This window comes from Ilyonectria robusta (assembly GCF_021365365.1).
Source record: "Ilyonectria robusta strain PMI_751 chromosome Unknown BGZ61scaffold_44, whole genome shotgun sequence".
NCBI lineage: Eukaryota > Fungi > Ascomycota > Sordariomycetes > Hypocreales > Nectriaceae > Ilyonectria > Ilyonectria robusta.
This window is the reverse complement of record NW_025764478.1, coordinates 87427-101986: the sequence shown is the minus strand read 5'-3', so window position 1 is coordinate 101986 and position 14560 is coordinate 87427. Positions and strand designations below refer to the sequence as shown.

General features: G+C 48.2%; 7 protein-coding genes across 7 annotated transcripts; 4 read left to right on the top strand and 3 right to left on the bottom strand.

Moving 5' to 3' along the window:
- Window positions 1–314: 314 nt before the first annotated feature.
- On the bottom strand, window positions 315–1287 carry BGZ61DRAFT_465778 (uncharacterized protein). Its single transcript, XM_046247619.1, has 4 exons — window positions 1196–1287; window positions 1067–1164; window positions 433–1022; window positions 315–355 (listed from the first exon to the last, which is right to left on the bottom strand). The coding sequence occupies exons 1-4, from the start codon at window positions 1216–1218 to the stop codon at window positions 347–349; spliced, it is 720 nt and encodes a 239-aa protein (XP_046095343.1). The 5' UTR covers window positions 1219–1287; the 3' UTR covers window positions 315–346.
- Window positions 1288–2936: 1649 nt separating this feature from the next.
- On the top strand, window positions 2937–3981 carry BGZ61DRAFT_486164 (uncharacterized protein; the record flags this gene model as incomplete). Its single annotated transcript, XM_046249822.1, has 3 exons — window positions 2937–3068; window positions 3288–3401; window positions 3511–3981. 3 exons carry the CDS (start codon window positions 2937–2939, stop codon window positions 3979–3981), a joined length of 717 nt encoding a protein of 238 aa, XP_046095342.1.
- Window positions 3982–4356: 375 nt separating this feature from the next.
- Window positions 4357–5544, bottom strand: BGZ61DRAFT_371123 (RTA1 like protein-domain-containing protein; the record flags this gene model as incomplete). Its single annotated transcript, XM_046242069.1, has 2 exons — window positions 4357–4829; window positions 5238–5544. 2 exons carry the CDS (start codon window positions 5542–5544, stop codon window positions 4357–4359), a joined length of 780 nt encoding a protein of 259 aa, XP_046095341.1.
- Window positions 5545–5965: 421 nt separating this feature from the next.
- BGZ61DRAFT_523703 (uncharacterized protein) lies at window positions 5966–7139 on the top strand (the record flags this gene model as incomplete). Its single annotated transcript, XM_046252598.1, has 4 exons — window positions 5966–6338; window positions 6388–6692; window positions 6754–6899; window positions 6950–7139. 4 exons carry the CDS (start codon window positions 5966–5968, stop codon window positions 7002–7004), a joined length of 879 nt encoding a protein of 292 aa, XP_046095340.1. The 3' UTR covers window positions 7005–7139.
- A 1005-nt stretch (window positions 7140–8144) lies between these two features.
- Window positions 8145–9957, top strand: BGZ61DRAFT_499959 (MFS transporter-like protein; the record flags this gene model as incomplete). Its single annotated transcript, XM_046251483.1, has 4 exons — window positions 8145–8409; window positions 8466–8830; window positions 8881–9341; window positions 9393–9957. 4 exons carry the CDS (start codon window positions 8145–8147, stop codon window positions 9955–9957), a joined length of 1656 nt encoding a protein of 551 aa, XP_046095339.1.
- Window positions 9958–10085: 128 nt separating this feature from the next.
- On the bottom strand, window positions 10086–11483 carry BGZ61DRAFT_174388 (uncharacterized protein). The gene is made up of 2 exons (XM_046237619.1): window positions 11278–11483; window positions 10086–11214 (listed from the first exon to the last, which is right to left on the bottom strand). The coding sequence occupies exon 2, from the start codon at window positions 11029–11031 to the stop codon at window positions 10309–10311; it is 723 nt and encodes a 240-aa protein (XP_046095338.1). The 5' UTR covers window positions 11032–11214; window positions 11278–11483; the 3' UTR covers window positions 10086–10308.
- A 1467-nt stretch (window positions 11484–12950) lies between these two features.
- BGZ61DRAFT_567588 (uncharacterized protein) lies at window positions 12951–14343 on the top strand (the record flags this gene model as incomplete). Its single annotated transcript, XM_046255973.1, has 3 exons — window positions 12951–13118; window positions 13175–13567; window positions 13668–14343. The coding sequence occupies 3 exons, from the start codon at window positions 12951–12953 to the stop codon at window positions 13878–13880; spliced, it is 774 nt and encodes a 257-aa protein (XP_046095337.1). The 3' UTR covers window positions 13881–14343.
- Between the last annotated feature and the right edge of the window lie 217 nt (window positions 14344–14560).

The window sequence follows — 14560 nt, the reverse complement described above, 5'->3', positions numbered from 1 at the left end:
GATAGCGTAAGACCTGGGCCAAAGGGCGGGATTGCTCTAGCCTAGACTATACACAGAAATGGCCGCGTCATGTCATTTGTCCTATGCAGATGCCGAGATGACTTGGAGGTGTATTATCTGCCGAAGGTAGCAAAATCCATGTTGGCTTCAGTAATCGACTTCGTGCAGGCTAACAAGAAATTCATGTGATCCTGAGACCAGATGTGAGAGGCACAGTGCCATAAAGCAGCTCAAGTTATCCAGCTTTATGATAGAAGAGTATCTATAAATAAAGCTAAGCCTTCCCCCTCATCTTCAAGAATAAATATCTATCTCTATCTCCCAGCTCATACAGATAAAATCAATTTCATTTCCCCTAACAACCACTATCTTTTCTTCGCATACCTCTTAAACGAAACTTTTGCAATTCCTACTTCCTCGAATATCCTTCACCCATTTGACGTCAAAATGAAGCTCTCCCTCATCGCCCTCATTGCTGCTGCCGCCCCAGCCATTCTGGCCGCCCCTGCCCCTGAGGCCGAGCCAGGTACTCCAGCCAAGTACGGCGACCATTATCCTCCCAAGGGTGGATACGGTGGCTACGGAGACAAGGGTGGGAAGCAAAAGGGCAAGGGAGATGACGACGATGACGACGAGAAGTATGACGACAAGTATGACGACAAGTACGGCTATCCTTCCAAGGGCGGGGATAAAGGCAACTACAACAAAGATCGCCGTAGCAATGGTTATGGAGGTTATGGGGACGACAAGAACAAGGGCTATGGAAGCTATGGGGATGACAAGAAGAACGACGACAAGAACAAGGGTTATGGAAGCTATGGGGATGACAAGAAGAACGACGACAAGAACAAGGGTTATGGAAGCTATGGGGATGACAAAAACAAGGACGACAAGAAGAAGGACGACAAGAACAAGGGTTATGGGGATTACAAAAACAAGGACGACAAGAAGAACGACGACAAGAACAAAGGTTATGGAGAGGACAAGAACAAGGGCTACGGCAAGGGCTACTAGACCACTGGCTTCCAGATCCAATCTTGGTTCCGAACCAGTCTCTATGAGAGACGATTTGGATTGGGTCTGAGAAAGCGACCAATGGTGAATACGAGCCTGACTGGTGACGAGGGATCGAGCAGGGAATTAATGTGGACGAAATCCTCGAGGCTATGTTTTATGATTGGAAGTATTGACACACTCCTTTATGTTATGCGAAGGCATCGGAACGATGTAATAGTGGACAAGCCAAAACTGGCCTAAAATATTAAATACAATGTCTGTCCTTTACGAGACTTTATACAAGTCCCAGTCATTCTCTCATCTAGAAAGTCGGAAATTTACGAGATTAGTAGAATGCCAGCTTTGAAATATCAAATATTATCTAATTCAATATTACTCTAGATGTCTTGTATTTTACCCTCAGACGTACGAGTCTGAAGGAAATTCCTGACCTGGTTCCGAAGGTGTTAGAGACCAGCAATATAACTCCCAGGAGTTAGGCTAAAAGAGGAACCATTATCCGCACAATTTGCGGGTGCTAATGCCGCCAGGAAATCTAGCAATAATTACAACCTACACTAATATGGCTCAAGGCCTGTGTATATCCAGGAATTCCTTCGCTGCAAATGGACAAAGAGAAGACAGAAATAACAGAGTAAAAAAAACCCCATTGGTAAATTAAGGCTTTAAATGACAGGATCGAGTTCGGTAGTCTCCATGAAATGTCTGCGCTATCAAGCCGCTCACTTTCTCCAGCCCATATACGAAATAAAATATACCATGTCTCTGGCTGTGTTAATGATGTTAATTAAGCAGCCAAATATCGGGTCCTTCGACAGTGATTCTCCCTCCTCATATGACATAAACATGCTGAAAAGGGTGCAATGAGTGCCAGTTGACTCGGCGGTTATGTTGTTTGTAGATGTCCGGCGGTACAAACAAGAGTTTTCGACACTCTTAGCGCCGTACCAGGCTGAGTCTGTATTAACTGTATTAACATTGACACCCGTTACACTATGATCTCGCTCTTTGTTAAGGAACTTACCTAAGGGTGTTAGATATATCTCTAGATGCTTTGCATGATCGGGCCCCGTGTAGACTGGTCAGGATAATCGGATTTCCTCTTTTGATAATATCCTGAGGGAGAGAATTAGGCGTTGCAGCCTCCGCGTTTAGCTCTGGGGCTATCGTAGGAGCAACTCGTGGAATTTCGGGTGTTTTTTGCAGCAGCTGTTCAGCTCTTTCGCAGTCATTGGGTGTTTCTCACTAACAGTATCGATTTGTGATTTTGGACTTGGTACCGGTATTCTTCCGGAATTACCACACATAGAACTCAATGCTACCGATTCAGTCATACCTACTATTCTTTCCCCTGAATTCAGGTGGCACGTGTGCGTGTGTACTAAACGCGTCCAAGTGTAACTAAGGGCCATGATGTATAAGCCACGCTCAGTGCGACACCCCAACTCGGCTTACCCCTTAGAACTCGAACCGATCGTGACACTCTTTGGACGAGCTTGGTAAAGCTTCTGCTTGATACGACAAACGCCTTTTCCCTTAAATATCCGTGCGTTTGCTGCAAGAATGGCAGGCAGAATTCTGCGTAGTATCGACTCTCCGCTAGAGGGTAGGCGGAATTTTCCGCCTACGCCGTCAACGAGTCATGTCGCCAATCATGGCCTCTAACTGGTTTAATGCAAATCTCCACCGCGGGGATACGCTATGGAGATGAATCAACAACCCTGTCAGTGATCTTCAGGTCGTCTAGTCAGCTTCGAATTAAACGCGTCGAGAATGTCACTCTTTGCTGACAGCGCGCAGCAGCACAGTACTACCGTCTGTGGCTTAACATCACGGGACTATATGGATACGTACTTCGCCATGGAATCCTACAACCTTCTTCTTCCACTATCATTTCCCGCGTTTTCGCGTCAATTATCATGGCGATTGAAGAACAGTTCATCTTACTTTCGCTTGGCCTCGTCACGATTGCCGTACGGGTCGCCCTACGGTGGCAGCAGGTCGGGCCCTCTGGCTGGCAGTTGGATGACTACCTGATGCCGCTGACAGGGGTAAGTTCCCCTTATGCGCACCCTCTGGCAAATCAATCCAGACCCGGGCAGGCTCTGCCGTCCGACTAACTCGCCAGCCTATGTACTAATTGTTGTGATACCCAACGTCTTGACCGATCTATATCTACTATCTATCCCATTGCCGGCAAGTAACGACAAAACTCCACCTTAGCATCTCGACACTTTTTCATCTCTGACCTGGTTCTTCCCTATTAATAGCTGCTCTGGGGGGTGAACATTGGTTTGAGGCGACGTCTCACGCTCATGCTCTTGTTCAGCGGCGCCATTTTTGTTATCATGGCCGGCACAATACGAGCCGTTGTGATTATGACAGTAAGACCACCAAATGATGTGATACTCTCGTAGTGCGAGGTACTCCATATCACCCACAAGAAAGAGGGTTTTTTTTTTCTTTTTGGTTAACCATCTCTCTTCCATCTAGTCCGGTCCAGAAGGCGCTCTTGCAGGCAGCTCATGGGCATGTCGTGAGACCTTCGTTGCCATTATCGTATCGAACCTGCCAATCCTGCAGCCGCTGATGCGCAGAGGCGCAAACAAAATTGGGCTGAGCGGGCTGTTTAGTAGATCGTCACCGACCCGTGGCGAAAGTTACCAACTAAACAATGACGACAACGGGGCCAGCGGAAGCATGTTCGACACAAGGCAGAAACAACACGGCTCGCGTCGTCATCCCCTGTCCAACTCGCAGACGACAGCATGGGGTAGTGAGGAACGTATTATGGGCGCGGGCATACCTAGGGAGAGCGCAACAAACAAAGACGGCGGGATCGTTGTTGCGCAAGAGATTTCCGTTGAGTCGGAACGCATGTCTGCTGCAGATTCGAGTACAGCCGACCCGGCGCACAACGACTGGGGATTCAAGACTTTGGCGAGAAATGAACACGGGCGGTGAAGCAAAAGGAAAGCTAACATTGTTGACGGTTTTTTTCCCCTGTGACACCACCGTTCGGGGAAAGACTGATAAACAAGTAGGTTACAAACCAGGCAATCTATGCTCTAGTTAGAAAATCATGCTTAATCCTTATATTGCACCCCACTACGCTCCGTCAAGTGGAGTTGGAGCGGAATTTCCTATCATGTACACAACCCCGTTATCGATTAGCCTTTAAGCCCTTATATTTCTACTAATTCCACCATAGTTCGACGCTTAAAAGAGATTACAAGTCCAGGGTGGCCGACTAGGAGACAGTATGTTGAAAGGACAATAAGCCTATAGTAAAAATTAGTATAGTTTCTTGAAGATAAACAAGAGAGTCAAGGCCAAAACTCACACTCCCTCCAGTCCGACCAAGAGACCCTCATCTTTAACAAAATGTCCACTATATCCTTGATGGAGTTCTACCAATCGATATACGCAGCGTGCTGTTATCATAAGGATGGCTAAAGCCAGGAAAGCAAAGAAAAGCCTCACCCGTAGCTCCAGTGCGCTAACCTGGTTGAACCGGAAGTAACGAATCAGGTAGTCTCCAAATAGGCCACAAAAAATAATAGTAGTGAACACTTGGAACGCAAGGCCAGCAATAGCAAGATTCACGCGGGTCTGACTCGTTCCAGATGATATTGTTGACAAGACTCCGCCAGTTGCTTGGACAGCGAGTGAGAAGAAATCGCAAGGTATGAAGATCCAGTAAAAAAGCTTCGGTTGGAATCGAGAGAGGGCGGGCAAAGAATGCTCGACAAAAAAGGCAAGCGTAACGTAGATGGCCGCCCAAAAGTATACAGGGGTGCTAGAAACGCAAACTGCAAGGGTGGATTAGCAAGAGTGTCAGACGGACCGATAGGAAAAGTCAGCTCTGCCTAAGATTTGATCCGTACCGGGGTTTTCCTTCGAACCTAGATAGAGACTTTCAACCTAGATGACCCTGATGACCCTCAACAACCTAGATGATCCTCAACAACCTAGATCATCGGCTAGGGTCGGAATCACTAGGTCAGGGATATCTGGCCTCTAGATCAAGGATATCTGGCCTCATCAAAGGCATCTGGATCAGTCAGATCCCTAGGTATAAATAGCTAGCTTTCTCCCTTCCTAGACCAAAAGACAAGATCATCCATCGTCCCAAGCTGTCTCAACCAATCCAACTTGTCTGATAAAGAGTAGGGGAGGGGTTGAAATAGCATCATGAGGGGATAAATGAGTGACCGTACTGATTTGTTGCATGAATGCCCCAAAGTTGAAGGGATTATAGTACATCATGATGCGTCCAATATAGCCCATAACTGCGTTGAGGTAGCCCAGGACCATACACACCATAAAGAACCAGGTGCGCCATCTCAGCCCGAGGAAGACGTACAGGATGCCAGCGAGTGCGAAGAGAACAACAAACAGAATATTAGCTGCAAGACTTGGACGGTACCCGTAGACGCTGTATTCTAGAGGGCATATTTCCGAGGTACAGTTTGCTCCTAGGCCGAAGACGACCACATACTCTGGGAGTTGAGGTGAGCTGTCCATGGTCGAGACGTGGGACACTGAAAAGAGCGTGGGGAAAGATTCTAACGCAAGGAGAATCAATTGAGTCAAAATGGTATAATTATGGAGGTACAATCTTGCAAAGATTTAGATGCTTCGACTGCCGCTCCTCTCATCCCTTTATGAAATCGTCTTTTGACACTCCTTGGATAATGATGAGCGGCACAGGCTGACTCGCCTCCACATTGAGACAGGGATCTGGTTGGAAAACAAGCTGGGAGCCATTGAATTATCCCCTCTCTGGAAATATCTTGGCTTGGCATTCTAGCTTAATACAGCTTAGCCATTAGTTACGTTGCAGCAGTCCAGCTCCGCGGTAAGGGACCAGTGCCTACAAAAATCGCCTCATCCGCTACCAAGACGCATTTTTTTCCCATCCAGCAGCAAAGACAAGCAACTCAGTATGGAAATGTCTAAAAAAATCCATCCACAGGCGCTCAACCCCAGCACATTCCAGTTCGTTTATCTGGAGAATACTGGTAACATTCGTTCGTCGGCGATACAGAAGCAAGCTAAGTCGTACGCGGCTAAACGATTCCATGCCCGAGCAAGGCATGAGCAGGTCAAGAAGCATCAGGAGTCCCTACGGCAAGAAGCCAGGCGGACTCTGGTCCCATCACCTTCTGGGGTAGACCAATCTATCGATGCTGCCTTTTCGAACACAAACGCATTTCAGCTACCAAACCCCACGACAATGCTCTCAGCTGCTACCACAGACCCCTTTGCATCAGCTGCGAGGCCGATCTCCTCGTTTGAATACTTCCTTATAAGCCACTGTGAGATCTTCCTAGAAATCTCTAACCTTTCGATAGCTGAGAATAGAAGATATCCAAGTCATCATCCCTGCCGGGGGTTTCTACAGCCCGTCTCACCCAAGTCCTGAGGCATATTTGCATGGTGCCATAACGGAATGGATACCACTTGCAATAACTGATCCCGGCATGTTGAACGGCATCCTTGTCCCTGCCTGTCGAAGTCTCCATTCTCTTCAGGGCGGAGGCCATTACTTGGAGATGGCTCTTCGATATAAGGTAGCCTGTATTGTATCTCTCAACATGGATCTTTCGGAGCAAGGGGGAAAACCACGTGATTCGAGTATAGCCAAAGCGATTATTTTAGCTGGCGATGAGGTAGGATTTTCTTACCACGGGTTTTTTTAGAAAATGATGATAAAACTAAATCGGCTTTCAGGTCTCAATTGGTGATCTTTTGACTGGAAAGGATCATATTCAGGCGGCACACCAAATGGTTGCATCAAGGGGAGGTATTGCCACCTTGGGAACACACGGATTTCTGAGTGGACTGATTAATATGTTTTCGAGTGAGGGCGAAACAGAGTAAGTATGTGTCCTTGTTATAGCATCCCTCACCCTAATATATATCATAGGATACAAGCTATGCACGTGCTTAGCAGCTACAGTCATTTTAGCACCTCAGTGTAGCGATTACATTTACAAGCCACTTCGTAGTGTAGGGTAAGGGGAATTATTGCAGCTGTTATTGATATTTCTCTTTCTCTTCTTCTCTAAGAGATTCAGAAGGAATTAATTCATTACTCTGTGTCTCTTACCTTCAGGAGACAGCTTTTCTGTTGCCTTTCATTATCTCTTGTCCCTCTCCAGCTCCTACCCTACGGACGGGTGTGATCTCCACTAAAGACCTCTCCTAGTAACAAACTATCAGTAACAGACAGTATGTCGCCGGGCCGATTACTGCTGCTGCTGTATGCCTAGTATCTCAGGCGTAAAACGAGACAAATCGGAACGCAGGTCGAACAGTTGGGTCTACTAACACCAGAATACAGAAAAGCTCACAGCGAAGCAATTGGCCGCAATTACGTTGCTGGGGTGGGGCTAAACAAGCGTGCATTCCTTCGCAAAATAACCGAATTCAGTAAGTCTAAAAAGTACTGTAAAGTATTGATAAATCGAGAAGGTCTAGCGCTGGATTTAGTATAGTCTTGGCAACTTAACCAGGCTTAATTATAGGTCCGATTCAAGCTGGGGGTTGCATACAAAGCGGGTGCATAACACTCATGTGTCCTCCAGACGAGCGAGAAACTGCTCAATTTAGCAATCTTCCGAGACTTTTCAGTACTAGATACTAATCCTACAAACGCCTCGTGCGGGGTCTATGTCACCGTCTCTTGGCTTTTGCGGTTTCTTACACAGTCCATCGCAAAGCATACGGATCTAGTAACAGCTGTAAACTTGTGTCTTCTCAATAGGTCGGACTCGTTAGGACCCTTGTTCCTGGCTGATGATAGCCACCGGAGGTAGGCTTAATATTCACTATCTCTTGGCACTCACCATCTTTTTACAGCCACTATTCATCTTGGCACTTACCCCGCTACACCTAAAACATCAGTAATATAAGCTACGTCCCTGAATGTGAAGTTATGCTTCAAACCTTAAAGTCACATTCACCAGGTTTGTGCATGCAAGGTAGGCAATTTCCCTAAGCATAGCATACGATCAAGTTGAATTGGCCGTGTATATAGCTTGCTGTGCCTCACATTCTTCCAACGACGTGATAATCACACCCTTCTCTTATTCCTCATCCTTCATCAAATTCACGCCAAAATGTCGGACCATCGCGTGGTCCCTGGGACGGTTTATCTGGTAGATGTCCAGCATATCTCGCACTCTAAACATACTGACGACGGCGATATTGTGCTCGTTCCTATGCCTACGGATGATCCTGAGGATCCGCTCAACTGGTCTAGGCGGCGCAAATTGCTCTCAGTCACCTGCATGGCAGTGTATATGGTCATGGTTGGCTTGTCGTGCTCATTGGTGTATTCCATCATTGTTCCCGTGGCTGAAGACACCGGCCTTTCCGTAGCAGGTAAGGGACTTTGTTATCACATATTGCCCTAGCAGGCCACTAATCCCGTTGTTCAGATCTCAACGCAGGTACCGGCTACAGCTACCTGGCTTTCGGATGGGGCTGTCTGTTATGGCAGCCAGCGGCCAAACAGTTTGGGAAGAGACCTATCTATCTTATCTCGCTCCTGCTGAGTATCGGGGTTACTATTGCCGTCCCCCACGCACTCAGCCCTGGCGCGTGGATGGCTATGAAGATTCTAGGAGGTCTAGCGGGCGGCCCTCTAGAATGTCTGGGAGAGATCTCCATTGCAGACGTATTCTGTGCGCATGAGCGAGGAAAATTCATGGCTATCTATGCGTTCGTACTCTTCGCAGCTGGCTTCCTGGCTCCGATCCTTGCCGGGTTCATCAACGATGGAATGGGCTGGCGCTGGGCTCAGGTATGTCGAAATAGCGTCTTGGAGAATTTACAAAAGCTGACATTTGCTAGTACTGGGGAGCTATATGGTTGGCCATTGGTTTCTTATTTTGCTTCTTCTTCATGGAGGAAACAAACTTCACGCGAACATCCGTACTCGTGACTGAAGAGACACAGAATGAAATTGGATCGAAGACAGCTGCATACGACGAGGCGAACCGCCTTAACGATACAGACAAGCCGAACTGTATGGACGACACAAAAGCAGAAAGTGTTCAACCGAATACGCAGAACGATCTCTTCAACGGCACTATGACTTGGCCTCGAAAGACATATCTGCAGAAGCTGAAAATGTTCGATAATGTGCAGCCGATCCACCATTTCTGGTCAATGGTCTTACGCCCCCTACGCCTATTATCTTATCCCGTCATCGTCTACTGTGGCTTCTCATACGGATGCTCGCTTATCTGGTATTCTGTGCTCAACGGTACAGCATCTGTTGTCTTGAGCTCCCCGCCATATAACTTTAGCGCGTAAGGTGCCACTTGAAAATTTTCACAAGTCCAATAGCTAATCAGAGTTAGATCCTACGTCGGACTCACCTATATTTCCCCCATGATCGGTGTTGGCGTCGGCAGTCTGATCGCTGGCAACTTTGGCGACGTTGTTGTCATTTGGCTCGCTCGCCGTAACAAAGGAATATGGCACTCGGAATACCGGCAGTGGCTGAACCTCATTATGGTCGTCCTTCTCCCTGGCTCTCTTCTCCTCTGGGGCCTCGGGGCAGAACATGGAATACACTGGTTTGGTCTGGTCTTTGCTATGGGACTCATCGGGTGCTGTATTGCTATAGGAGCACATCTTTCGCTCTCTTACTGCATTGACACCTACACGGATTTCGGCGCCGACGCCGTGGTCGCTACGATGTGTATCAGGAACACTATGGGCTTCGCGATAGGGTATGGCATCACACCGTGGACCGAGAACTTGGGATACCAGAACGCCTTCTTGGTCGCAGCAGCTGCTGGTCTTCTCCAGGTCCTCACTTTCCTGATAATGGTAAAATGGGGTCCTCAGATCAGGGAGCGTTCAACTGACCGTTACCGCCGTGACGTGGACAGCGCCACAGAGTTAGGGATTACTCATTGATCTGGCATAAAACTCATCCCTGGTGGGCCTGCGATGATGGATTGGGCGGTTTTGTCGACGAAAGCGGGAATTATGTCTTCAGGCGGCGGACTTGACGCTTTCGATTCGTGGGTAATGGATCACCAGGCGTGGATAATAACAGGTTTTTACACAGTGACTAATCTCTTTAATTAAGGATAGAAATAAAGCCGTAGAGGGGAAAAAACCGGCGAGCGAATCAAAAACCCCCCAGGGCTATTCTCGACCTTTCAATCTAATCCCTCTGACCGACAAAGTGCCTTTCCTCCCTAACATAAAACCAAAATCAGCCTCTCGCTTAACCCATGCCGAGATAGCTAGCTGTTGAGGTGATTAAGATCCCGAAGCGTTCAATGTTTGAATGAACCAGTTGAGCTTGGTCAAGCTCTGCCCGTAAAAGTATTGCTGTCCGCCCACAGCAAAGGGAAACTGCACTTGGTAAGCTCCCAACCAATGTCCGTTTTGCAACTCTATCCCCATTTTGCCGCCTTCCTGAAGAAACTGGATAAACCATTTGCGTGTGTCCATGTCCTGGGCATAGAAATATTGCTGGCCTTCAATAGAATAAGGAAACTGCACCTGATACGGGCTCAGCCACTGGCCATTATTAGTTTCTTGACCCATTTTGCCGCCAGGTAGAAGTTGCCGAATGAACCAGTAGTTTGTGCTCAGGTTCTGGCCAAGGAAATACTGAGCACCGCCGATGGAAAATGGGGACTGAACCCCGTATGCGCTGCTGAAGGTGCCATGATCAGTTTCAGGACCCATTGTCCCATCAGAGAGAATTTGCTTAATGAACCAGCTGTTTGTCTTGAGGCTCTGGCCGTAGAAATACTGAATGCCGTTGATGGCAAATGGAAACTGCACTTGATATGCAATACTCCAGGAGCCGTGAGAGATCGGAGCACCCATTTTACCACCGGCGACAACCTCCTGAATAAACCAGTTCAAATCGGTCAGGCTTTGTCCGTAAATAAAGACCTTGCCTCCGATTGTAAAGGGGAATTGAACATCGTAGGAGTATCCCAAGCGGCTATTATCAGTTTCTGCACCCATTTTTCCGCTGGGGAGAAGTTCCTAAATGAAGAAACTACGTGTCGACAGATTCTGGCCATAGAAGTACTGTTGCCCGCCAATCGTAAGTGGGATTTGCACCCCGTAGGCATCAAGCCAAATGCCATTGGCAGTTTCGACACCCATTGCGGTAGCCATGATGGGCGTTCTCGTAAAGAATCTAGACTTGAAATCTCATTAGCACTACAAGATACTATGGGGATTCATGTATCAGCGATTAAGCCATACCTAAGTAGGTCCGGTTGTCGTCTTTCAGCGAAGGGGGGGATAGTCTCAATCGGGGGTCACCTAGCGGGGCGCTCGGCAAAAAAGAGAATGAAAATGTTGATCAGCTGGGAAGCTTTGCGAAGGTCAGTGATGTGAGGTGATGAGGATGAATCTGGTGACTTAGGTCTCTATGAACTCCTCCTTATATACTCCATGATCCTCCTATAAACGGTGCCAAAGTGGCTTTCGCACGACCTTGAAGCTGCGCTCCAAGACCTTCTCCGAATTCCAAAATCCTCATTCACATTCCAAAAATCCCATTCACAATCCAAATCACCCCTTGGCTCTTAATTATCTCGTAAAAGGTCTCTGCTATACCTGTACCACCGCCACTATTATCTCACATTGCTTTTGTTGCCTCTCTTTTGCTTTTTGTCGCGTTGGTTAGATACTTTCCACCTTGCTTACCACCCCCAGCCTCTCAATCCTGTCGACGCCATGCCATTTCCCCCAAATTACGCCGAGAAAACTACATCCCCAACCCGTCAAGGGTCTCCTTCCTGAGTGCATGCGGAATCGGGGGATCCATCCTCAAAGTGGCAAGTACCTAACAGGGGCTAGCGAAAACAACTCGTCGGTGGCGTAGCCGGGGCCTTCGGGCCAACTCCTAGCGTGGAGTCTGATTCCAGGTAGGTCCTCACAGTCGGGAACGATCGCGTGTACGTCATACCCAAGGCCAAAGACTCATAAACCTCCGGGTCCTCCCCCGTATTATAATATGTGTGCATGCGAGGATGAGAGTCTAAAAGAAGATGAAATTGGACCTCTCGAGTCCATCCAGACCGCAGGCCTTACCGGGCGTGATATACTCTACTGCTACATCCCCTGATGCAACGCAGAATGCGGTGGACACTGGAGCATCACGGGGGATCCTTTTGTTTCGCTGAGGTCCCTTGCAACGAAGGAGCCGGCCCACACACACCTTGTCACTATGGCAATTTGCTTTTCCCAAAAACAAACTAGCATGCCCGCCTTGCCGTCTTCCGTCTTGCTGTCTTGCCACCCTAGCCTGGTCTCACGCTCGAGCCTCTCGGGGCTCAATCCGAGACCGAAGTATTTGCTTTTTGTGGAAATGCATGGTTCCCACTCTGGAGTTCAGGAATTTACTATCTACATAGATGCACGGTGACCGGGTTGTGGCTGAATGCAGGTCGATTCTTTGGGGTGAAACAGATAATCCGGTCAAGGAATAGGTAAGCCACACATTCCAGATTGTCCCAGCGTATGGCGTTGATTGGCCATCCGGCGAAGCCTGTGGCTCGGCCTGAAGACGGCATGACAACTTGGCGCTCGAGTGGCGCTCGAGTGGCGCTGACTGGCTTTGGGATAGTTTTACTTCACATGACAGTCATTATGTCTGTTGAACCGCTTACCACACAATATTACGAGATAATCCATTGCCCCTCAAAAGGCGAGACATGCAGGTACCCTCCAACCTTCTCGCAAACTCTTACCAAATAGCACAGGATGATATTTGGCCTGATACATCCGTTTTTGCCACGAATCCGCTTGCAAAGCACTATCGAGAGTGCAGCGCAGTAGAGATTCCAAGTGATACTTTCTCCTTCCCTCCACTGTCATTCTATCCTTATCTTTTGTGGGAATGGTCTATTATGCTTGCCTTCTTATCTGTGATGGGTCGACAGCCTCCTCTGGTGGACGACTCGATCGGGCCACAGAACCTCGCCATCATCACTCCCATCTTCAGTCTCGGCATCCTTCTCTTTGTACTTAGAATCTACACGCGTGTGACCCCGATTTATAAGCTAAATGCTTCGGACTATACGAATGCAGTTGCAGTAGTAAGTTAAACAGCCAAGAGAGCGGAGGACGCGGGAGATTCTGATTGTTTTAGTAGGTTGCACAAGTACTAACCTACTCATTCTTCGCGGCGGCCGTCGGTAATGGGTTCGGACGTCACAACCACTTTCTTACTCCTGAGAGTACTGTCAAAATCTCGAAGCTTCTGTTTGGCGTTGTATTTGTAGGTTTATGGGCCTCTACCTTTGCCAGGGTCTCAATGGCCTGCTTATTGCTCCAATTTCACGACCTGAGATCAATTATGTGGAAGGTGGCTCTCTGGTTCACTATCGGTTTGCAAGTAGTGACCCTTTTCGCCAGCGAAGCCTTCCAGCTGCTGGAATGCCGCCCACTCCGACGCATGTGGGAAGAAGTTCCAGATGCGCAATGTGTAAGCCCACAGGACGCTTGGGTGGTTGGATATCTCTTCGTTGGTACGCTTTTGCTCAAAGTGTTTCAGATTACGTGCACTAACCCATCGAAGGAGTTAGTGTGGTCGGCGACTTAACACTCTCTATTATGCCCATATTCCTTATCTGGACATTGAATAGGCATGTCTTGGAACGGCTGTTAATATGTGTCTTGATGGGACTTGGCCTTTGTGCAACTGCGGCCGGGGTGCTGAAAGTCATTTACATGAAGACGTCCGATTTCACATCTCCCGACACCTTTCGAGCGATGATGCCTATCTTCCTGTGGTGTCGGATCGAAGAAGGTCTCATAGTCGCGGCTTCTTCCGTCCCCCTCCTCAAAGCCCCGATTGAAAGGTGTCTTCATCGATTGGGATTCCCGACTTTCCAAAATTCGGTCAGGGATATGGAGTCGCTCCATTCTCGCTGAAATAAATCAGAGCCCTGCGGGTACGTTTGTTGATCGTCACCAACAATAAAGGGGATGAGGGCACTGGCGGAGGAAGAACTCATGAGCGATGGATGCCTCACGAGCAAGTGTGGCATACGATTCACTACCATAAGAGGGATCTGCTTTTTACCACCGATGACACCTGAGGTGACAGGTGATTCTTGTTCTAACTACCATGGCCCCTTACCCTATCGTAAAAAGAGGAGTTCCTCAGCGTGGCGTTCCTGCCCCCAATCTGGGGATGGCCAATCCGGTTCTGGCCATCCTGTCGCGCCGCAACTTCAGTCGGCATAGCAGCTAGTGGGTTCTCGGGTTCACCAGCTGTCGGGGCTTTTGGCGGGCGAGGAGGAGTTGACATCCGGTCCTACATAGCGCAATGGTGACGAGCTTGTTGAAGGGCTGGAAGATGCCTATTACTTATTAGTGCAGTTGGATGTTTAATTTATTCCCGTTCCTGTAGAACATTCGATAATTAATCTCAATTTACACCATTGCCATCCACTGGTGATGATGCGAAAACGGGCATACACCAATGCGGCGATGCTTTCCTGTTGTTCTTGCGGCAGAGAATGACATGTCTCAG

What these genes read in the sequence shown, in the direction of transcription:
- BGZ61DRAFT_465778 (XM_046247619.1), bottom strand. Translation starts at nt 1,218, where the DNA reads ATGCCTTCGCATAACATAAAGGA. An exon ending in CCTTCGCATAACATAAAGGA is followed by an intron (nt 1,165 to 1,195) that starts GTGTGTCAATAC and finishes CATAAAACATAG; the next exon opens with CCTCGAGGATTTCGTCCACA. An exon ending in TCTCAGACCCAATCCAAATC is followed by an intron (nt 1,023 to 1,066) that starts GTCTCTCATAGA and finishes TGGATCTGGAAG; the next exon opens with CCAGTGGTCTAGTAGCCCTT.
- BGZ61DRAFT_174388 (XM_046237619.1), bottom strand. Translation starts at nt 11,031, where the DNA reads ATGGGTGCAGAAACTGATAATAGCCGCTTGGGATACTCCTACGATGTT.